The sequence below is a fragment of the Lemur catta genome, chromosome 25, assembly GCF_020740605.2.
Source record: "Lemur catta isolate mLemCat1 chromosome 25, mLemCat1.pri, whole genome shotgun sequence".
In the NCBI taxonomy this organism is placed as follows: Eukaryota; Metazoa; Chordata; class Mammalia; order Primates; family Lemuridae; genus Lemur; species Lemur catta.
The window spans coordinates 6,351,309-6,375,743 of record NC_059152.1 but is presented as its reverse complement, the minus strand read 5'-3'; the positions used below and the strand labels follow the sequence as shown (position 1 = coordinate 6,375,743).

Here is a 24,435-nt window from a genome sequence, read left to right as displayed (position 1 = left end):
AAATAAACATGGAGCCATTTTGCAGAATCCAAAGTAGAAGAGGTTCTTTTAGAAAAGGTGGTCAGAGGAGGCCTTTCTTTATGTGGACGACTAAAGCATTCTAGGAAGCAGCTGGGTAAAGGGGCACGGTGGGGAGGGAGTAATGTGTGTGAGCGTTCCAGGCAGAGCGGAGGGTGTTCAAGGCAACATGGCAGGAAAGACTGAGTGCTCCCCAAAACAGATGGGAGCCATGAGATGACTTTGATGGAGTAGGCAGGGGCCTGATCATTCAGGCCCTTGTAGGTTGTGGTAAGAGATTGACTTTGATTGTGCATGCAATAGAAAGTCATCAAAGGTTTTTTTTGTCATCGTCGTCTTTTTTGTTTGTTTGTTTTTTAAAGAAAGGGAATAACCCGGTATGACTTATGTAATGAGAAGATCGTTGACTACCAAGTGGGTAGTAGATTGAGGAGTGGTCCTGAGAAGCAAGTTAGGAAGGACTGTAGCAGCCCAGGTGAAAGATGTGCTTCTCTAGACTGGGGTGAAAGCGTTAGAGATTGGAGGAAGTGGGTATATCTGAGATACATTTTGGAGGAATATCTGCAAAAACTTGCTTTTCACAGGTTCCTAGCTGGATCGGTTTTGGGGATTGTAAATGTTTAAGTGTTAGCTCAGATATTGACAAGCAAATATTAACTAGGATGCTAGAGATCAAGAAAGCCAATCTTCTGAAAAGCTTTGGAAAAAGCTGAGGTGAGGAAAAGATCCCCGGGATTAGGAAATTCACTTGCAAAACTTAGTTCTCTTAGAAGGATGTAAACTGCTCAGGTGAAGATTAGCTGGGAAAGAGCTTTGCTTTCGCTGCTTCATCTTGACATGTTCCAAGAGATGTTTTTTAAACTTTGGGAAATCTTCTTCAAAATCCTCATGTTCAAAAAGAGAAGAAACAGTCAGTAGTTCTAATCAGAGCATCCCATCAGAGAATTGGGACCAAGAGCCGAGAAAGTATCTTGTCCAAAGATCTTTTTGCTTTAGTAAGGACGTAAACATTGTAGCATCTTTCAGTGAGCTTCTAGATGCTTGTTAAGGTATCTGAGCAATTCTGAATTTTCCTTCACTGTGTGCTAAAAATGTTTTTTGATGTCTTAGCAAAGTTTGTAGTAGAACTGTCTTGCATCAAAATGTACTTCTAGAGTAAAGATATTTACCATTACTCCTTTAAAAATAATATGTAGCTTATATTGGCTAAAAGCAAGTTCCTATACAAGCTAGAAGATGTTATCGTTAAGGGGTAATTCTAAATGCCTTTAGGATACTTTGAAATAATATAATAGTTACAATCTGCCAGAGGAGGAGGACCAGATCTGTTGGATTTGCATAATACCAAATTAACAGATTCTTAGCTTCGTGTAGGCTTCTGCTGGAGCCTGGATCTTTAAGATAATCACAAATGCACAAAGCCAAAGGCTGTGGGCAGTTCATTCCCACCCTGACATTCTCCATGCTGACTCTGACCCCTTGGGACCGAGGAATTTCACAGCAGTGAATCCCTCCTCCTGTTCCTCCTGGGACTTCGCTCCCAGACATCATTCCTTGTCCCATTAGTGGGAGTGAAGCTTTAGAGAGATGGGAAATGTTTCTTCTACACTTAAACCTGGGAGCCGTAGGGTAAGTCATGGGGAATCAGGGACTAGTCACGAGAGATAAGGAGGGAAGAGATCATCTCTCCCGGGTGTTTTAGGTACTGGTCTCTACAGCAGGCTCGAAGCTGATGACAGATATCAGGCTGAGACATGTTGGCAGTTATTTTATTTGGCAAACAGCAATTTGTTCACCTGGTTTTGCCTGCTGAACTCTGGTTAAGGTTTAGGAGCAACTGCGATAAGACATCAAACTCAATTGTAAAAGGAATCATTTGTGAAGACATGTGCTGAGGGTGTACGTATCAGGGGAGGTAATGGACGGAGGGGCCCACCAGGAGTGGACATCAGTATGGAGACAGTTTGAGAATGTATATTTCAATACAGAATATGGAAAGAAAATAGGGTCATATTCAGGCACCTTTAGAGAGATTTTTAAAAACGGTCTTAAGAAAGCAAGTAGAATGGCTACTGAGCACATAAAAAGACACCTTACATCATTTGCCATCAGGAAAGTGCAAATCCAAACCCACAGTGAGATACACTTCATTCATACTCACTAGGATGGCTATAACAAAAAAGACAGACAGCAACAAATTTTGGGGGTGATGGAACCCTCATGCAGCATTGGTGGGAATGTAAAACACTATGGCCACTTGGGAGAACAGTCTGACAGTTCCTCAAAAAGTTAAACATAGTTACCATGTGACCCAGCAGTTTCCTTCTAGATATATACCTACAAGAAACGAAAACGTTCGTCTACACCATAACCTGTACACAAATGTTCCTGTTAGCATTACTCATAATCTTCACAAAGTAGAAACAACCCAAAATGTCCATCAGCTGAGGAATGGATAAATGTGGTATATCCATACAATGGAATATTATTTAGCAATTAAAAAAATGAAGCACTGATACATGCTGTGAGATAGGTGGACCTTGAAAATGTTAAGTGAAAGCAGCCAGTCACAAAAGACTACGTATTATTTGATTTATGAGATTTCCAGAATAGGCAAATATATGGGGTCTGAACGAAGATTAGTCTTTGTCAGGGGTTGGGGAGATGAGGTGCAGGGGGAGAAGAATGCAGAATGACTCCTGATGAAGCTTCTTCTGGGGAAAAGGAAACATTCTAAAACTAGATGGTTGTAGATGGTCGCACAGCCCTGTTAGTGTACTGAAATGGAACAAAACTGAATTATTCACTTTAAATGGGTGAATTGTATGGTATGTGAACGATGGCTCAATATGGCTATTTTTGAAGAAAGAGAAAGTAAGTAAAATTCTCATTTAGAGTTCTAAGCATAAAAGTGGACCACGCTTGAGCATAGTGGGCTGTGTCTAGATGGTTCACAGTTGTGACATCCTCTGTGGGTTCCTCCTCTTCCTGCCTGGCACACTCTTGCCATTTCCTCTGTGCCCAGGTAGTTTTGTATGTGCTCAAGGAAAGCAAATCTTTTAACTACTAATGTGATCATTAGCTAAATTAAAATTTGGCAAATAAATCTGTTGGCAAAACTGTGAAGGAAAAAAAAAGAAATTGCACAGCTTATTCCAAAATAAAAAAGATCTTTGATTTAGGTAATTAGTAGTCAACAATAGCTTGACTGTACTGATGAAATAAGCCAGTGCTTTCTCTGTGTAAACCCATTGCAGGAAGTCTAAGTCACATTAAAAAAAATACATATAATCGATATGTATGCATATGTGTGTGTATCTTGAAATTATTCATCTGTTGCAAACTTTTTCAAATCTAATCTCCATAGAAGGAATTATATTATGCAGATTTCCATAACACAGGAAACCTATAGTTCCAATGGAAAAGAGATAAATACTTAGGAAAAAAAAGAATTAGATATAAAAATGGTCTAGGCCGGGACGCGGTGGCTCACGCCTGTAATCCTAGCACTCTGGGAGGCCGAGGCGGGAGGATCGCTCGAGGTCAAGAGTCTGAGACCAGCCTGAGCAAGAGCGAGTCCCTGTCTCTACCAAAAATAGAAAGAAATTAGCTGGACAACTAAAAATATATATAGAAAAAATTAGCCGGGCATGGTGGCGCATGCCTGTAGTCCCAGCTACTCAGGAGACTGAGGCAGAAGGATCGCTTGAACCCAGGAGTTTGAGGTTGTTGCTGTGAGCTAGGCTGATGCCACGGGACTCTGGCCCGGGCAACAGAGTGAGACTCTGCCTCCAAATAAATAAATAAAAAAAATAAAAATGGTCTAACTACATAAAAATAAAAGAGAAAGGAATAGGTCTATCTTTGCTATGGGCTAAAGATTTGCATCTTTTAGTTCTGTTTGATGAACCCTTCACCCTGTCTTCAGAATCCCTGACCCACCTGGTGCCCTCTGCCCCTGCCTCTCTGGCTACTGACACAGAACCACACTCCCCTGGCTTTCTGCTTGTTCTTGCTTTTGCTTGTTGTACAAAGTTGGGCTTAGAAACTTGAGACGTGGGTAGCTGCCAGGTCAGAAGAAGAGTTTTGAGCCTATGGAAAGGAGACTTTTGTTTAAAGCAGACAGCAATAGAGACAGACCCTTCTCTATGGTGCTTACTAGCCAGTGGACACTCGGTGAGGATGAACCATGCTGATGCTGAAGAACTGACTGTAGAATTACAATATGGTCTTGACACTGACATTTCTAGTTCACTCAAGTGCCCGTCAGTTGAACTACAACCATCGTGGCAAATCAGTATCACGTAGCTTGGGTTCTTTGGCTTATGTGGAAAACTATTGTATACACTATGATCCTTCTTAAAGACGTAAGTACATCATCATCATCATTTAAATTATTGCACGTATAATTTTTTTTCAGCTTTATTGAAGCATAATTGACAAATAAAAATTATATGTGTTTAAGGTATACAATGTGATGTTTTGATATACATATATATTATGAAGTGATTATCACAATCAAGCTAACGTATCCGTCAACCTTTTTTTTTTTTGGTGAAAACACTTATCCTGTCTTTTAGCAAATTTCAAGTATACAGTACATATTATTAATTATAGTCACTCCTGCTGTGCATTAAGTCTGCAGATTTCCTCAACTTATAACTCAAAATTTTTTATTCTTTGTCCAATACCTTTTATATCTTATATACTTAGTGTAATTTCACATTAAAATCAAATTCTAAAATTCTTGGTATTTTAGGACCTATGATTTTGCAGGTTTTAGAGAGTAATAATTTTGCAGAGCCAAATGAATGAAAATAGCACTACACCTAATATAGTTCCTGTAATGATGTAAAACTTTGTTTTATAATTTAGGCTTTCTAATTATAATTTATTAATGCATAGATACACCAGAGGTCTGTCTGCTCAATCTTTTTAAATATTGTCCTAAAGGAAGCCTATGAGCATTTTGCTTTTATTTCATTCTATTTTAATGTATTTGGCTTTTGTTTCCTAAGCATGATCTGTAATGAAACACTTAGGGTCCCCGATACCTTGAATGTCTTTCTAAGTCTGAAAACTTGATTTCATCAACTTCACCTGTCGCTTTATCTTGTTGGTAATACTAAACATTCTCTAAATAATCCATCAGCGTTGTCTCCACTTCTCTCCCACGTGGCCCCGGCCATGTCCCACTGCCGATTGATTAGAGAGGTCGCTCCCTTCCTTTAGGACCAGCAGTGAGGCTGGCACCTGCGTGTCACACTCTGTATCTAGAGGAAAGAAAGCGCCTGGCCACCGTGTCTCCACAGCTCATTGATCGATCTCTCTGAGAAAGGCTGGTATGTCTCCTTGCAGATTCCTTCTTTGAGTGATTTAAAACTTGATGCTGAGCTATATATGAAGTCCTGTTTGGATAGTTGTGCCTTACAGAATGAGGATCACCCCGAAAGCTGCCCCTCTGCCTTTACAAAAAGAGCGTGCAGACCTCTCCTAGAGCGAGCTGCCCTGCCGCTGCCTTGTGTGGAACGAGCTCATGGTTGTAACTGGCAACGTGAAAGCTAAGGTGAAGAGGAACAGGAGGGTGTCCTTGTGCGAGTGCACTGTTAGGAAGTAGGGCTGTGCCCTATCCCTGGGAGCTTCAAGCTTTCTGGCTCTTTGGAGGGAAATATTAATTTTTAAAAAGCAGTCATTTCAATGAGGACAAAATTCCAGCTGTGTTGGCTGAGTCCGTAGCTGTTTTGCTGTGGGCAGATTAGACGCAGCATCATTAGGTAAATGCCATCTCTTTTTGGGCTTCATGATGTTCTTCTGCCCCTGGACTGGTTCAGGGGATGAGCTGGAGTGTCCCCTGGAGGAAAAGCCAGCATTAGAGAGGGCAGCCTGCCTGCTCCCTGGGAGGGTCTGGTCCCCTGAGGTCCATTAACCCCCAAACGACCTCTGTCTCCACCAAATTGGGAGTCATGGGGCACAGAACTAGTAGAGAAGCACAGGAAAATGTACTTGATTTAGTACTCAGCACGTAACACCCAGGAAGGAGACATGAAAGAAGTGTAGTGTTGGGTTTTTTAAAAAATAGGGACTATCTGCCCTTATACTAATGACTTAGTATTTTGCTCTATGTATTTAAGCACTATTAATATTCCCCTGTTTTATAATATGGCCATCTAAGGTGGGCTGCATTTACTATCACTTAAAATTGAGATATATATATAGCCATTCACACTTTTTCAAAAGAATATATTGAATGTTCATGCTATTTAGGCATTCATTTAGAATTTAAAATAGCCAGAAATGGAAGTTCACAAGCAAGAATCTCCACTCCTCTAAGTTTTAATTTGTCAGAAAAAAAAAAAATGTGTCAGAGATAAGTCTCTAAAATTTGTTGGGTGAGGCAAAAGGATGAATCTAAAAGTACTAACTCTTTAATCTTTAAAACATTCTAATTATCATTACATATTTAGATAATACATATTTTGCAGACATAAAGCCCATCATCCTGGATCTTATTTTTATAAGATGGGATCAGCTTTAAAAATTAATCTCTGGGGTTCAAATTTCTGTGCCCTAGGGGTGAACATTTTTGGAAGTTTGATAAAATTCTATTTGGCCACTTTAAAGTTTTCTAAATGTATGGGGGAGGTAAATAAGATGAGGCATAGCTAGGAAAAAAGTATATTTCATCAGTTAAGGGAATTTCAGATGCTCCTAGATAACTTTCATTTTAAATGTCAGACTAGATGTGGGTTTTAATGCATTCTTACATGCATGTGCTGTTTTTAAAACAGAAGCACTCATAATTCTCTACTGACTTTGTATGTGAGTTTATTTCCCACAACCTCTGATTAATTTTCTTAATCTTTTCCTTTTACACGGTCTAAATAAGATGGGTAGTAAGAGCATGTGCTTATAGTTGAAAAGACCAGGATTTGACATGTCCCTGACAGTGCTTGTGTATCGTTGACAAGTTAATTAATCTCTCTGAGCCTAGGTTTCCCTGTCTTTAAAATGAAGATATTCAAAGTACCCAGTTCCTTGAGTGAATTTAAAGAAGACCACCACATATAAAGCATTTAGCACACTCTCTCTCTTTTTTTTTTTTTTTTTGAGACAAGAGTTTCCCAGGCTAGAGTGCTGTGGCGTCAGCCTAGCTCACGGCAACCTCAAACTCCTGGGCTCAAGCGATCCTCCTGCCTCAGCCTCCCGAGTAGCTGGGACTACAAGCATGCGCCACCATGCCCAGCTAATTTTTTCTATATATTTTTAGTTGTCCAGCTAATTTCTTTCTATTTTTAGTAGAGATGGGGTCTCGCTCTTGCTCAGGTTGGTCTCGAACTCCTGAATATCTGTCTGACCAAACCATGTGCTGCTTGGATCTTCTGCTCTCTCTGCAACCACACAGATAAATCCAATCCCTTGTTCCATGTAATGAATCTTCTGATATTTAAGGTTAACTATGGAGATGCTCCCAGGGTTTCTATTGCCCTAATATAATAATCTCAGTTCTCTTCATTGTTTTGGAGTCTCTTTGGATTTTCCTGATTCACTGAGATTCCTGATCAGCCTGGTGATCATCTGACTTTTCAGCTATGTTCTTGCTGGCACTATGAGTCACATTTCTCAACTTCTCACCGCTTCCCAGAGTCAGCAAGCCAAACCCTTCACCCTTCTTGCTCCGGGAGAAATTTTCCAATAGGACTATTTCAAAATCAGTGATTACCAAGCTAAGGTAGATTCACTAAGCAATGGATGTCCTGGGTCAAATCCTGGGAAGCGTGTGGGGAACAGGAAGATTTTCATTTTCCTCTATGATCGTTCCCCAGGTATCGCCTTCCACGTTCTTCAAACTCTGAATGCCACTTCTGCATTCTTCACTCAAAACGTATGGCTCGTCCACATACTTTACTGAGGTCATTAACATGTATGTATTTATTAACATATCTGCTATATGCCAGGCACTGGACTTGTGATCCAAACCAAATCCCTGCCCTGGTGGAGCTTGCATGGTAGTAGGGAGGACCGGATCATCAATAAATATATACCAGGACTCTAATGAAAAATAGAGAAGGGCAAAGGGAAGACAGTTCTAGGAGGTGGGATGTTTTATATAAGCCAGCCAGTGTGTCTCTGAGAAGTGATGGATAAGCACGGACTTGAAGGAAATGAGCATAAACTAGTGATATCTGGAGGAAGGTCATTGCAAGACGGAGAGCACAGCACGTGCAAAGGCTGAGGGAGGCGTGTGTCTAGGAACGAGGCCCAAGTGACTGGAACAGAGGGAGTGAGAGTAGAGAGGTTAGAAGGTGAGTTCAGAGAGCAAGCCTTGGGCCAGATGGTGGAGACTGGCGGGCCAGGTGTAGGATGGCATCAGGAAGAACCATATGCAATACTGTTAGTACCAGGATGAGAAAGATGAGGATTTGGCATCTAGGGGGAATGGGTGACGTGCACGAGAGTAGTCTCTATCGAGTGGTTAAGGGCGAATGCTTGATTAAATGGGAGCAGAGGAAGTGGAGGCAGTGGCTATAGGCAACTCTCTTGAGGAGTTTGTGTATATGGAGGGTCGCAGTAGAAAGGATAGCTAGCTAGAGGGGGATGCATTAATGTTTTGTTTTTGTTTTTGATAATGGGATAAGCAGCATATTTGTAGCCAGACAGAAATAATCCAGTAGAGGAAAAATTCTGACCCTTGTTCTCTCTTAATATGTTTCCTTGATCCATTCCTGCCTGTATCTCCCACATCTTATTCCTTAATTAAGCCATTCTTCCTCTTGCATAATTCTAAACTATTATGATATAAATAGCTTTGTTGTACTCTTTTATGAGTTTTACAGGGAGGAAATTGGATAAACTCTCTATAAACTAATTCCTGTGTCTTAATAGCTCTTGAGGTTCCACCCCCCAAATACCTCCCACCAAAAATTCTTTCTAAAAAAATAGGATACAAATGATATATATGTATCAAACAATCTATATAGAAGTGTCAAAAACCACAGTGTAAGTACCGATAGAGCTTAACGTTGTATCTCACTAGCTATAATCAAAAACTTTTCTGAACTGTACAGAAAGATGAAGAAAATATTTTAACACAGGTGGAAATAGTAAAAGGATGTTTGCATGAAAAATGTCAAATGTAGTAAACAGCACTCTTCTCCTGTAATAAAAGATGAACTTTGCTGTCAAATACGATCTTGTAGTAGTTTGGGCTGTCATGTGTGGCAGGAGATTTTGTTTTTGTTTTTTAATTTGCTGTCATAAGTTTGTGGAGCCAGTGATTGTCGTTTTACTATTTTATTAAGGAAATCTAAAATATCCTCAATATGTACAGAAAGAACGTATCATTTCTACAGGACTTAAAAGGCACATCAACTGAGCTACTTTGGTGAATTTCATGGAAATTCGAGTCTAACATGGAACTAAAATAGTCTCTGCTACAAGATACGTGAAAAAATTTTTTTTCTAAATCAGACATTTAAAAATATTAATGATGAACAATGTGATCGATCAGAAGCTTAAAAATCCTAACATAAATGAACACCAATATTCTTATTTTTAAGCAACTGTTCACCTTATCCTTTGAGTATTGCAAAAATTTCTAAATAGCACCTTTCAGATTTCTCAGTTTTTTCCTGATATTATATCAGTTCTTCATGGAAGAATAAGAAAGAAGGATACTCTTAGTTTTACAGAATAGAATTCAGGCTCTTTATTTCCAAAATGGAGTGTGAACCTTGCTCTGTGAACCTTGCTCGTCCACTCTCTAAAGCACTTTTATTTTCCTTCGATAGCAACACAGATCGTCACAGTTTCAGGACTTGTCCCAGACCCAAGCCACCTCTGACTGCTATTCAGTCGAGACTGATGTGATTTGAGATGATGAAGTATGCTAACTGTCATTTATTCTGTTAAATAGATCTCTCAGTTTTAACCCTTTACCAGGTTAAATTACCAAAAAACAATATAGCATACTTGAAGTATTGGTTAGCTTCCCTATCCTGAGAAATGCCCTCACTGAGTTCAAGGTTCATCTCAGTTTACATTGAGGATTTGTGTGGGGAAAAAAAAATTGGCCATTGAAAAACTTCTGTAATCCCCTATATTTTTAGATTTGTACTGACTACAGTTCATATCCCTTATTTAGAGAACCTGGTCAAAAATTCTCCCTAGAAATTAGAATCAGGAAAACACACATGCACACATGGTAGCAGTTTTTTTTTTTTCTTTTTTTTGAGACAGAGTCTAGCTCTGTCACCCCAGCTAGAGTGCAGTGGCATCATCATAGCTCACTGCAACCTTAAACTCTTAGGCTCAAGCGATTCTTCTGTCTCAGCCTTCTGAGCAGCTGGGACTATAGGTGCACAAGCCATGATGCCCAGCTAATGTTTTCTATTTTTTGTAGAGAAGGGTTCTTGCTTTTGCTCAGGCTGGTCTTGAACTCCTGGCCTCAAGCAATCCTCCCGCCTTGGCCTCCCAGAGTGCTAGGATTACAGGCGTGAGCCACCATGCCCAGCCATGGCAGTTTTATCTTCTCCAGATAAATCTTACATGCTTTCCTTCTTCAAAAATAAATGCTATAGCCTGTTGTGTTTCCATTACTACTTTTGCTTGAAAAGAGATCAAAAATTGTCTGATATTCCAGTAGAACTTCTCCGCAGTATCTGATGAAGCACATATACCTGTTTGCTAGTTTCTCTTTTAAAATAAGTCATTTGAACTGACACATCTTATATCTTCAGAATTGTAAAAGATTTGGTCTTTTAGAATCAAATGATTTTAAATATAAATATGATAAATGATACATATAAGTGAATATATAAGTAATGTGTATATAATACATACTATAAATGTATATGTTGATATAAATAAGAAAGTAGAAAAAAGATGATATTGATGATTGCATATTCATTTAACAATGTAAGTGTTTTTGTTTGTTGTTTAAATTTTCCCAGACATTACGCTGTGCTCCAGGATAGGGGTTCTCAAAATGTGACTCCTGGATCAGCATCCCATTCGCTGGGGACTTGTTAGGGTTACAGATTCTTGACTCCCACTCTAGACATGCCGATCATGGGTGTACAAACAAGCAGTCTGTGCTTTAATAAGCCCTTCCGGTAATTCCTCTGCTCACTCAAGTCTAAGAACCATAGTTCTAGGTCTCAGATAATAAAAAGGTGAATATAATTCACAGCACGAGCTACACTTTTCCCTGCATCCCTGCCTCCTGTTTGTCTTCCTGCCTTCTTGCATCCCTGCGTTGTCTTCTTTCATCTTTCCCCGTGTATATGCATCGTAAGAGGCAACATAGCCCAGTGGTTCAAGCTTAAGCTTTGGAGATAGACTGTGTTTGCCTGTATTTGAACTACAAGTCTGCCTCAAATCTGTGTATGACCCTGAGCAAGTAATTTGACCATTTTAAGTTTCATTTTCCTTACCTGTAAAAGTTGGATGTAGGACAGCATCAGGAAGAATCATACATAATACTGTGAGTACTAGGGTGAGAAAGATGAGGATTTGGCATCTTGGGGGAACAGGTGACATGCACGAGAGTAGTCTCTGTTGAGTGGTTAAGGGCATCATGCTACACTGTCTACCTTATGAGGTTATTATGAGATTTAAGGGAGCTAATATCTGCAAGCCCTCTTAGCTGGGCACCTGGCACACACTGTAAGGTCTCGGTGAGTGTTGGCTGCTGTTATAATGCGCCAAGCACTGTGCTGGGCATGGGACACACATATGGAGGGAGAAGGTTCTATCTGCCTTCAAGGAGCTTACATTATAGTGTCTTTAAGATGCTCATTCTATGGACACTCTCTAAAAGGGGAAAGGATATTGAACCCAGGAAATAAATTGGAGGTCATCTATTCCAATCTACTTTCTATTGTAAGAATATAATTTTTACAAGACTAATAGCCAGACATTAAGCCCAGGCTTTGATTCCCTTTTTAGTGCTAGGGTGATACAGACTCTGAAGTCAACCAGATCTGGATTCTCTCCTTCATTCTTCTCTTATGTGACCTCAAGAACCTCTCTGAGCCCCAGGTTCCTCATCTCAAAAATAGGATGATGACATCTCTCATGTCTGGTCACCAGCTGGCTAAATGAGATGATGCACATGAGATGCTCTGTCTCTCTGACACAGCCCTGGCCCGCTGCAAATGTTCACTTTCTTCAAGGAGAAAAAATAGCAAGGATATTTTTTTGGACATCTGCAATTACTAGGATACTTTTCCCTCTTCTCAGATTAAAACAGCGTCTGTATAAATTTTATCAGTTGATCATTTTTCAGCCTTCCTCAGTGTGATGCTTTAAGAAATACAACTGAATATAAAGACACCCTGTTATCTTCTTTGAACATATCTACATATCTGCTCATTGTAAATTCATCTAAGCATCCTCTCATGTAGCCATCATCTCTGTTTGGTTCACAGACATCCCTTCAGAAATTCTTTAAATGCTTCACTGAAATGAAGATATGTTACATCCCTGTCATTTATCTTTTCCCCTCACCAAGAGGTTAGTGAAGCCAGTTTGACATGATTTCATGTTGAAGGCTTACAGCCTCCTAATGATCATATATTGAACACAAAATTCAGTTCTCTGTAAGATGGAAGAAAGTAGAATACCCCAAATTATTTCATAACTTTAAATTTCATGTATATTCACTCAAACTAAATTGTTATTTGTAGATGGAATTATAACAGTAAATCAGTAAACTCAAAGGTCAAGTCAAATAAAGTCCTGGGTAGTTTACTCAAAATGTGATTTGGACATCCAGACAGGGCTGAAGAGTTTGCCGGAAGGAGGAGGCCAAAAAACAAGAGATTGAGATCTAAGCCCAAGCTATTTGCCAAAATATATCCGTGTTTTTTTTTTTTTTTTTCCTAATTGGGTCACAATTTCCCTGTGCATCATCATTCATTCATTGAGCCAGCTATTTTTCAAATATCTAGTAAATAACTTTAAATACCTGTGTGATTTTCAATATTATGCCCTGGGAATATAAAGATGGCTATACATGATCCCTCAGCTCAAGGAATATACTACTCAGCAAGGCAAAAAGAGAGTTGTAGGTCCTCTTGAAAATAAAACTCTGAACAAAATTATCTGAAAGCATAGATGATTATGTAAATAAGCCTGCCTGGAAGGTCAGACACATTTCCTATAGGACGCTAATTTTGAACTTCACTTGAAGGACCTCATGGCGGGGAGCACAGGAAAAGCAAAGGAGAACGGGCAGTCCCAGGGGAACGGATTTAGCAACGAGATCCCACAGGAGTGGGGGCGGTTCTGTGTTGTTGGGGGCCTAGGGAGCATTGTGGAGAATCAGGGGAAATTAGGTTAGCTGGAGCCAGACTGTAAATGGCCTTGCATTCCTCACTGAGGAACTTAAATCATTTTTTTTTCCTGGGCAAATGAGTAAGTGGCTGAGATGATTTCCGTGTTTGTGCAGGATGGATGGGACTTTTACACGTGGAGGCCAGTTTGCAGGGTATGGCAGTGGTTCAGGTGACATGACAGGGCTTGAAAAGCAATCAGGGACAGTGGAATTAGAGAGGTTGGGACAGATTTTAAAATCATTACTGAGGAATAATTAACAGAACTTGTTAACTCTTTGCAAATGCATGGATGGGTCGTGAAGAGGGAGAGGAGGGATTCAGAGGTTGATCAGGGAACTGGATGAATGGTTTGAATGGTTATCCCCTTAACCAAGGCCCAGGTGGGTGAGAGGGAGCAGCAGTCCCCCTCCAATCCTCGAGGGCTTGGAGCTTGAGGACAAGGTCAAAGCTTGCCCTCATGGTTGCCCTCAATTTAAAGGTCTTTGGAGTAGAAATGATAGTTGCAATTTACAAAGTGGAGATTCCCACTGATACCATAGAATCCAGACTAGAGTCTTGGGGGAGAAAGAAAAAACATTTGAGGGGAAGTTTAATAAATACGCAGCAAAAGAGATGAAGGAAGCATGTCCAGAAAGATAGTTGGAAAACTCAGAATTTCCCTGAGGACGGAAGGGTCAGAGATTTAAAGACTTAGGGATGAGTTAACCATTTCAGAGACATTAGCGTGGTGCAGAGGGAAGACTAGAAAGCTGCTGGCGGATTTGCCCATTAGGGAAGTGTTGACAGCTTTGTGATTAAACCCAGAGAGGAGCAGATGTGCATGATGATCTGTGTGTGTGTGATTTATTTTATTTGTTTTGTTTGTTTTAAAACAAGGGAAAACCAGCATTCACCCATACTCACTTTTACTTCTCTGTAGCCATTCTAAAATTATGGGGGGGAAAGATCACCATTTCCAAGGTAGCTCACCAAGAATTATAATGTTCTGCATCTTATAGACTCTTAGACAGCCACCAAAGAGATGGGGGCCACAGGGAATTAATTTGATTGGTTGAATATACTTTCTTATAAATAAATGATCCTCTGATGTCTTTTCCCCCATTATACCCCCACAAAAAAATTGTTTCATGAAACACTAATACACAGAATATCTGCATCTTAATGTTCATGGGAGGAATACCCTTGTGGTTTCTGGAACACAAGCATGGAACATGCCTATCTAATTATCAAAGAATCCTAGATTTTGGACTATGAATATTCCTCAAAATTCAGCTCCTGTTGTTGATAGAAATGGCGGATTTGCTTTGTGTATTACTGTGAAGCTAGTGGAATAATATGTGTGTGTGTGAGGCGTCTGTGCTGGCCCCAGAGCCCCAGGGAGCTGGGCCCCTCGACTGCTGGGCATAATGTTCTTCTGCATTTAATGTACATGACTAAGCAATGCAAAGGATTTTTTGAAGCATGGCTTTCTTTGTGTCGGGAGTCACCTTGTGCTCATTGTGACTGCTGTCCATAACCACGTGGCATGCAAATGCAGTGTTTTCTCTGAAAAAAGTCAGAGATTCTCAGCGATGAGATTCAGAAATGCGTGCCCAAGGAAAGTTCTTTTTCTTCGAGATAATAAATGACTTTGGGTTGATTTTGTTTCCAGTATGTCTCAGAGGTTTTGTGGTTTTGTATGTGTGTATTTAAAGAGATTGAGGTTATAAAGGACAGAAGACAGAGCCAGGAATAAACTTTCCCAAATCACCTCTAATTCCGTAAGGCATCTAATACTGCTTCTGTCTTTACCTGGAGAGAGAGACCCACGGCTCTTAAGCTGACATCCTAACCAGCCTTTGTCTGGAGTCTCTGTTGCCTCTGTCTCTCCTTCTCCCCCTCTCCCTCCCTGGACTGGGTGTGTGTGTCTCTCTTTTTTTTTTTTTTTTTCCTTTCTCTTCTGGGTTTTAAAAAAAAACAAAACAAAAAAAAAAACTTAAATTTGTTGGCAGACATGATGGCTTTATGTTTCAGCACAGAACATTGTGAAATGGCAGTGATGATAATTATATCTGCTCTTAGTTTATTGTTAGAAGACCCATCTCTGCTCCGTCAGGACCTCAGACCTGTGACATCCCAGTTTTGTGCTGCACAAATCTCTCATAGGCTGGTAGATTCCAGCGGTGAAATCAGGCTACTCCCAGCAAGCCAAGTTGGAGCCAGCAGGAAATGAATCCGTCTGCCACAGATACTTATTTAGACCAAATTATTAATGTTTAGTGGCAGAAGAGTGGCTCCGTTTCTCATTCGATTGAATGATGAGAGCATATCTGTTTTCTTGATAAGACTGTGGCCAGCTTGGCGTTGGGTCCCAGAGGTAGATGAAGATTATTCTGCCTGCAGGGCAGGCTGCGGGGATGTCTGGTTTCTTTTCTCTGTAGCTCTGCCAGAGTGTATCTCCCTTATTCATCTCACGAACTGTTTTTAAACTTAATCATGCTGAACTTTTTGTATATGTTTGCCTGACAATAAATGGGTCTGGGGCTAGGGAGGGACAGTGGAGAGAAAAATACATCTTTATTAGGAGAGAAATGAGAAACCACTCTCGTTGTTTGGAATAACCTTTAGTGTAAATGAGCCCGGTTATAGTGAGGGCGATATTTGAGAAACTTTTCATTGGTTTTGAAAAATATCAAGATAAAAATGATAATGGGAATTTAAAACTAGTTTTAACAAGTCCTATGCTAAAAAGTATTTTCTCTTCTCTCACATCTGTCTTCTCTGACATTGTAAACCTGAAAAATAGTCTAATTCTTTTGGACTCAAATTTTCTTCGCTTAATAACTTAATTTTATGCTTAATACCCTGAAACCAAACGAAGCTGTTACCACTTAGAATATTTGCATGTAAGGAATAAAAATCTATATAAATGTATTGAAATTTATTTAGCTTCTCTTTAGGTACATTTATAACTTTATCTTTTAGAAGATAAATTTAGTATAAGAATTTTTTTTTAAGTAAATTTGAACTTAAGCTTTAATACTTAGAGATGTTTTGTTTTCATCTGGTCATTTTTTTTGCCCAAAACCCAGAACGCAGTTTCAGCTCCTAGTCATATTCTTTACCAAATGTGTCACTTCTCCTGTGTTTGGTTCTCTGTAGCATCACATACTCTGTCATTACCAATTAATGATGTCACATTTCTTTACCTTGAGAAGCTTGAATTTCAGGTTTTACATTCATTCCAGCGTTACTTTCTATCTGTAAGGACAACCTGCTGGATAGGCAGGTTCTATGGTGGAATATGACTAGGTATACAATATCTGAGAATCTTAGACTCTTTGAAATTTAGAGCTGTGATGTCCTGCCTATCTGTAAGTCAGATTTTAGGCTTCCCTACCCTCCCAAACACAGCTGTAACCCTCAAGTAGGTGGGAGTTGGGGTGGGGCAGTGGAAGAAGCTCTGTGATAGCTAAAATTACTGGCTCCAAGTCCAGAAACTCTATTCCTTTAGCTAGAACTAAACATGGAATGTTATTGCTCTAATCTGAGGCACCACTTAAATTAGCTTAGTTATCTGGTTTTCTCCACTAAAGAAGATAGAAATTATTAAAAGGAGATAGAGTTTCTGCATAAGGCAGACACGCTGGCTTTAGAGAGAAGTGATCACAGAAACAGAAAATGTAAAAAGTATACACAAAACCAACATAGTATTGGGTCAGCGTATGGGCAAACTGTCTTATATATCTTAAGAGGCCTTGAAGGGTAGCCCTACATTGTAGTACATTGCAATAGAGATGTGTCCACTAATGAACATGGGCCAGCAAGTAAAAGTTAAATTTTTCCCTTTATTTAAGAAAGAGAAAAATTTAATTTGTTTCAAAAAAGGACTTTATTCAAAATTGGTTGTACAAAAATGGGTCTGTAAAAGGGGCAAGTTTGCATTATTTAGGAATCACACATTCATTCATGCGTCTCTTTCTTGAGCACTGCTAGAAGGAAATTTTGCTTTTGGGTAAAATTTATTTTGCTCATATTGGTCACCTACTCTGTTTGCCAAGCCTGATTCCATATGTCTATGGGTTACTTCCCATAACTAAATTCTCCCTTGAAAGATAAAGAATGCCTCATGTTCTTTGATTACTCTTAGTCCTCCATTGAAGAGATAAATACATACCTTTGAAATTTATTCAGCATGGTTTTGTTTCTGAAGTTTCATAGACAATAAAAAATATTATGGCAAAATACTACCATAAACCTCAAATTTTATAGGTATTATCTACCATTTAGTATCCATGTCTTCCATCTAAAAGATAATGCTACATTTCCTGTTTTCTGGTCTCTGCTTTCTGTGTGGTTGTTTGTTTTTCCCCCAAATCACTAAAAGTGATGAATGAAGTTTCTTTTCACTATCATAATGACTTGGTTTTGTTCCTAGTTTCCTTCTGTTATCTAGATTGCTAATTAGAAGCTGCAACTGTTACAATAAGCCTATCCCAGATGTCATCCTAAAATTTTTACTCCCCTTTTTAGTTCTCTAATAGGGTAAAATCGTGATTAACAGATGGCCTTGCCATCCCCCTTTGTGTGAATGTAACCATGTTAAAGAAAAAAATGTATCTTCATGAATCACGCACGAGAGCTGTGTCTCTGCACAACATCCATAGACCAACTCCAAGACTGGAGGTTAAACTCAAGGACAGGCCAAATTTAGAAGCCTGGGGACTGTGTTCAGCCCAGCTCTCTCAATATACTCTTCTCTCTTCACAGTGATTGCTTTTTCTCTTTACAAATGAAGTGCTGTCCTTTTTAATGCTCTCCTCCATCCCAAACAGAACATATTGGTCATTTTTATTTCTTTCAAACATTATCTCCACCATACCTTTGCACTTGGAAATCTTTGATGCCTAGTTGTGAAACGACCATCTTTTTCTCTACTCAGTTCAAGGCATGTTAGGCATCACGGAATGAGGAGTGAGGCAGGGGAGAAAGGGGATGGAACATGCGCCAGCAGTTACTCAACAGACCCGAAACTGCAGCTGACGAAATCTGCCAGGACAGCCCAAGTGGACAGCCCCAGTAGGATGGGCGCGAATAGCACGGCTGGCTCAGGCCCTCTCCGTACCGACTTCTGCCTCATTATTTTTCTGATTTCTGCCAACTCTGGCAATGTATCCGACCTCCAGGGACACATTCTTTTTTTCCTGCCTAAAGTGTGGAAAAATTTTTTGTTGTCAGAGTTTTGTTGAAATAAAATTGGCATTTGGAAGAAGCAGCATTTGCTGGGAAGCTTAGATTGGGTGCAACTCACGAAGCGCTGACGGGACCAAGTTGACGTGGTTTGATCTGGCGGGGCAGAGAGGCCTGAGGAAGCCTTGTCGTCTCACGGGTCCGGCTGGAGGCTCAGCTGGGGCTTCAGGGCGGGTTAATCCCTCAGTTCCAGGCACTGTTTCTCAAAGTGGCGCTCACGGGCCACGTGCGACAAATTCTGCTGGGTGACGCTTTCAGATGCATCCCAGAAGGCCTAGATCAGAATATGTAAGAATGGGCCTGGTGAGCTACAGTGTAACGAATTCTCCATTAACCTTCTCCTGAAACTGTTCAAGGTTCCAGCTCCCCAAAATCGTTTCCGTGCGTGTAGCCGGAAGTGCTTGCGTGTAGCCGGAAGTGCTTGGGATAACATGGCCGACTCACGCCACTTGTACGCATGAGAAACTTAGGCATAAACTGGAGAGTCAGTTTGGACTTTTGCCCCGGGTGGCGTGGGGATCCTCTGGCAGCGGAAAGGAGAACTGTTCCTGCTTCACGAAGCTCGGTGTGGTCATCTTTGACTCTCGCTCAACCTTTACATGTATGCAATTATGCATGTTGGAATCCTCTTCTTTCAGCCTCAGTCCATCTGCCCTTTCCAAGGAAATTATGAACAATTAAGATGCATCTGTTTCACAAGGCTCAGCTGTCTACTTGTTCCAGAAAGATTTCAGTAATCCCTGCCCACCAACCCCAGAAACCTGCTGTGGGACGCAGTTGTACCTTGTACAAACCTAGGTGGTTGCCCTTCATGTACTTTTGTTGTTTGCTTGTTTATATATGCGTCTCTCTCCTATTAAACATTGAACTTAATTGTCCTTATAAAATTGAGCTGCACCCAGTGCCCGACCTGGAGTTCCTGCTCCATAAATGATTGACAAATGAAAGGATGAGCTCAAAGATCTCGTGAGGTCTGCTTGGTGCATGTTCTCAGTTTTGATCATCTCTGCCTTAAGGAATGACTGGCTGTGTTTTTCTGTAAAATTAAATATGTTTATATTATACTTCGGCTTCCTGTGATCCTTACAAAAATGTGTTTGGAGAGCAAAATAAATAGGATAGGGAGAAAATTAAGACGCTTTGAGGATCTAAATACTTGTGAAGTACATTTTTTAAAATGCCACGAAATGCTTTTTAAAGAGCTCCAAGTAAATTTAAGAGGGGATCTACTGGATTTTGGCTAAGTGCTGAAAAAAAGTTTCCTTAATTCCCTATCCAAATACTTCAACTTAAATTTACTGGTAGCTATTTCAGAGGAAGATGGGAACTCTGCAATCCTTGGTTTGTTATAAAGAAAATGTTTTTGTCTTCAAATGTTTAGAGGAAGGATTAAAGGCAATTTATGGCTAGGGTAGAAAGTAATAAAAGTGGTAACAATGGAGTGTCTTCTAAATTGTCATCATTTTCTGGAATTACTAACAACATCAACCCAGCAGGCATTTTATGTCCAAAAGGAATTACTTTCATTCGTCATGCCTTAATGTAAACTATAACATCAATCTTGTAGCTGCGATGGTGGACTGTTTGCACATTCTATTGTTTAAAAAGAGAGGTTGATTCAGTTATATAGATGAATTCTATCATTAGCTATTTTGCCACAGGGCTCAAGAAAATATATTTGTAATTTATTTCTTTCAGGAAATTAGATTGCAAGGTCTATGTAAAATGTGTTGTCTTGAGATCAAGCCATAGGCTTTTTGGTTTCTCCAGAAAATTCCTAAGGAAAAAAGTCTATAATAACAAAAAATAAATTAACTTAATAGTTATTTTCCTTCTTATAGCTCCCTTTTTTATTAATAAAATCCCAGTTTACAGACTTCTATTTGTTTAATTAAAACAGTCACAACTATGTATAGAATTTTGCAATTTATAAAGAACTTTTAAAATACAATTGTATTCGATCTTTGCAACAACTCTACCTAGTAATAATGGTAATAATTTAACATATAAATTGAGCCCTTTCACTATTTGAGAGAATACTGAGCTTCAGGGGTATAAGGACATTACCAATGTCAAATAGTAGGGCCGGAACTTAATACAGGACTTGTCTCCAAATACCATCTTCTTTTAACTGTACCTCTGGTAAATGCAATACTGTTTTCCTTGGCATGTATGTTTATAAAGAAATACAAGAAATGTCAAAATGTTATTACTGCTCACACTTTCTTTTCTGTTATCAATTAAATAATTGGTTCCCATGCTTGACAAGCTCATTTTTTAGAAACTGCTCAAGTATTCATTGCAAATGCCTTTCATGCATGGTTGTGTATGGTGTAGAAAGTGAATCTGAATTTTAAATAAGCATGTGGATTTTTATATGATATTCTGTATTTAATTCTTTTAATGCTTCTAATTTATGTCCTATGCCAATCTTATTTATTTAATAGGGTCAATCTCAGTACCCTAACCTGAAAATAAGAGGTATTTCTTTACTTTCTTGTATAGGAGATTCATTTTATATAAGATGAAATGTATAATGCTCTGCATAGAAGTTTTAGCGCATTTGTATACTGTTCCAGTTGATCATCCTTTCATTCCAAGTTGAAAATCCCTAGACAGGTTAGTCTATATAGCTCCAACAGTCTAGGTTTTTAAATCAAATGTCAGATAACATTGCTATGTGTCTGTTATTATTTTCTTCAGTAATTCAAATTCTTATTGAGTTGAGGCTTGCTCACTTATTATAAGGTGGATTGTAGTGATCTATGTAGGTTTTTGTTTAAATACATGTGTCTTTTCCCCTCTCAGAGTAAAAGAAGCCGAAGAGGTGTGTAGGCAGAAAAAGGGGAAATCACTTTATAAGATAAAACCAAGACATGACTCTGGAATTGTAAGTGTTTAACTTTACTGGTTTTTAACTTGTGATCTTCTTTGACTTTTAAACCCTGTTTCCATGCTATATACAAACTCATATAATGATATTTTAATTATGTTCCTCAAGTTTGGATAAATAATGAGCTTCTGACTTGAAGAATCTCCTATTCCTTATGCCTTTAATAAGACCCAGAATATTCGATATTCAGTATTCAAAACTTAAGATAAATCTGCCAAGAGTGTCCATTTATGTGGCTATGTTCGTGTTGGCAGGTGGCAGGCAGGAGGCCATCTTTCACTTTCTTTATTATGCACGAATCGTGGCACAGGCTACATTTGAACCCAGAGCGACCGTTATAATTGGATTAGCTTCACTGGGATCTAAAACATGATGGGAAATGCCAAGAGCAGCGCGATGCTTTGCACAGGGTGCACGGACCTTATTCACATCCACAGATGGCTCTAAGGAGCTGGCTGCTTGACAGCTTTCTGTCCATAGTCTGAGTTTAACAAGCTCATCTAAGTTTCCTTCATGCCCATTTCTTTCTTAAAATAAAATACCAAGTTGTACACCCTGGGAGGGAAGGACTTGGTAAAATGACAAGTTTTCTCTTTTGATGCTGAAGATGTTTTGTTGACCATTTTGAGAGATCATCATGTAGTACCACGGTGTAAGTAAATGGTGCTGTTTCAAATGAAAAGCCAAGTTAGGCTTTAAAATAGGAGCATTTTAAATTGGATTAGTCTGACATAGTCTAAATGGAAAAGACATTAAAATAACCAAAGTTGGGATACGATTAAGTAGCCCTATTTAGAAAATGTTAGGAATTATGTCTTCATTTAAAAGCTATTTTCCCTTTGGTTTCTATGTATCAAAATGAATCGTATCTAGTGACAAGTAATACTTTCTGCTCTTTTCTGATAAAAGTTCAACTCTAAAACTGTATTGAATGAAGAGGAATAATTATTTATTAGTTAACCTCATTACCGTGCTGTTATAAGGACAGAAGAGCATTAATCATGAAAGGAAGCAGCCAGTTCAGTTTTCATATTTATGTATTTGTAACATTGAGGATGAGAAAGGGTGAGTTGGTACTCTTTCATGTAACTACTTGGTGATTTGTCTTGATGAAAATTCTAAAAGATAAAGATTCCACTTACATTTTTTCCCTTTCTGGGTCTGTGGATCTTTAACCTTTTCTCAGAAAATTTGATCCAAATCAAAAGGTCTTCTTTGGGGTACTCTAAAGTTCTTCTCTCTAACTATAACTCTTATCTGGTATATTTCTTTTCAGAAAGCAAAGATAAGCATGAAAACCTGAACAATGAAAAGCAGAGTGAAAATGAGTCATTGCAACGACTTTCACACAATTCAGCTGACCCTGAGGGTGGGAAGAAAACTACAGCAATTCTGATCATTTTTCTTCTTGGCCTCTTGCATAATCTTTGTGTTTTCTAGACAGTTCACTAATTGTTGAAGTTTACTGTATATTCGTATAAAAATACAAAAACACTAGACCAGTGGAGAATTTGACACCTTTTCTTTTTGTAAAAGTTTATGGTATTATGGCGATAGACCAAAACAGCATGTATAAGAGGCAGTATCTGCACTAATTCTGAACATGCTATAAACATTAACCTAAAATTTACTTTTGTGAGAATATTCCTTGTCATGATAAAGACATTTTCCTTTCTACTGACAACCAGTACTCCACGTCACTGCATTTAGATACATGGGTAAAATGTTACTTCTAGTGAATTGTTTCAATTTCACATCTACATATAAATTTTCTATTTCAATTTAAGTACCATTTATATATCATAATCAGTTCTTTCCCAACTCTTGGGTTGCTCTCCATAACTATATATTTGTGAAAGAAGATTATCATTTTCACAAGTCAGGTAATGAATAGAAAAAAAAATACAGCAAAAGAACTCTTTCCTATAAATTATTTAATATAGGCAGAAATCAGAGTTTTAAGTGCAAAGAAACAGTAGTGGTTTTTCCCTGGTGTTGTTTTATAGTCTTCCTACCCCCCTTCAGTGCTTCCAATGTGTATATTACCATTCTTCAATGAAATAATAGGGCATTTAACAAAGATCGCTATGTGCAATACTGTTTTTAGTGTTTCTATTTCAATTTTTTTAGGATGTTAATTTTTATGAAAATAAAATGAGTTAATAAAAAATAGTTAATAATAAAAAGTTCTGTGTATGTTATGTGAATATTGCACAAGGATACTTGTAAAATACAGCCATCATGTTTAACATGGGTCCAGGGCAAAGGAAGAAGGGAAAGTAAGTTAGTCTGCATATTCACATGCAGAAAAAAATATGCATACGGTTTTGGGGATTCAAGAGCTTAAAGCCCATTAATGATACCTAAGTAAAAAAATCCTGATAAAAATACTTTTTTATATCTTGAACTAGGATCTCTATCCTGAGCTCCAGAAGACCTTCTGGTCTTTTCCAACTGGATGTCTCAACATACCTTAAAATTCATCATGTGTAAGTGCAAACCCAGCTTGTCATCTTGCCCGTCCATGCCTGCTCATTCTTCTGTGTTATCTGTCTCAGTAAACAAAGCCACCACCCATTCAGAAACCTGAGCTCCTTCTTGACATCTCAGTCATCTCCCAGTGGATGGGATGCGTCCATTTTGGTCTGTCTCTTCCATGAAAGTCCTTGTTTAGAACCCTTGTGAATGACTTTAATAACCTACTAATTGCTTTCATCCTCCAAAATTTGCACTGCAACAATTTTTTTTTCTAAAATACAAACCTGCTCATCTGAATTTCCTACTTAAAACATTTTAGTGACCACATACAGCAAGGTATGCAGCTTCAAGATACTATCCAAAGTCTGTGGTGTGGTTGACAGAGTCCTGAGTGATCTGGTGTCTACATCTTGAGTGTCATCTCTTGACTCAATCTGTCTTGAATTCCAGGCTTCCAGCCTGTCTGAAGTACTTTTGGGG

At 38.9% G+C, this 24,435-nt stretch overlaps 1 protein-coding gene across 1 annotated transcript in view; it reads left to right on the top strand.

Moving 5' to 3' along the window:
• Nucleotides 1-23,656, top strand: part of FMN2 (formin 2) — a 222,729-nt gene extending 199,073 nt beyond the window's left edge. Inside the window, 2 exon segments of the mRNA XM_045536998.1 lie at nucleotides 21,393-21,474; nucleotides 22,754-23,656. Of these exon segments, the coding sequence (XP_045392954.1) occupies nucleotides 21,393-21,474; nucleotides 22,754-22,780 (109 nt within the window). The 3' untranslated portion in view covers nucleotides 22,781-23,656.
• The last annotated feature ends 779 nt before the right edge of the window (nucleotides 23,657-24,435 follow it).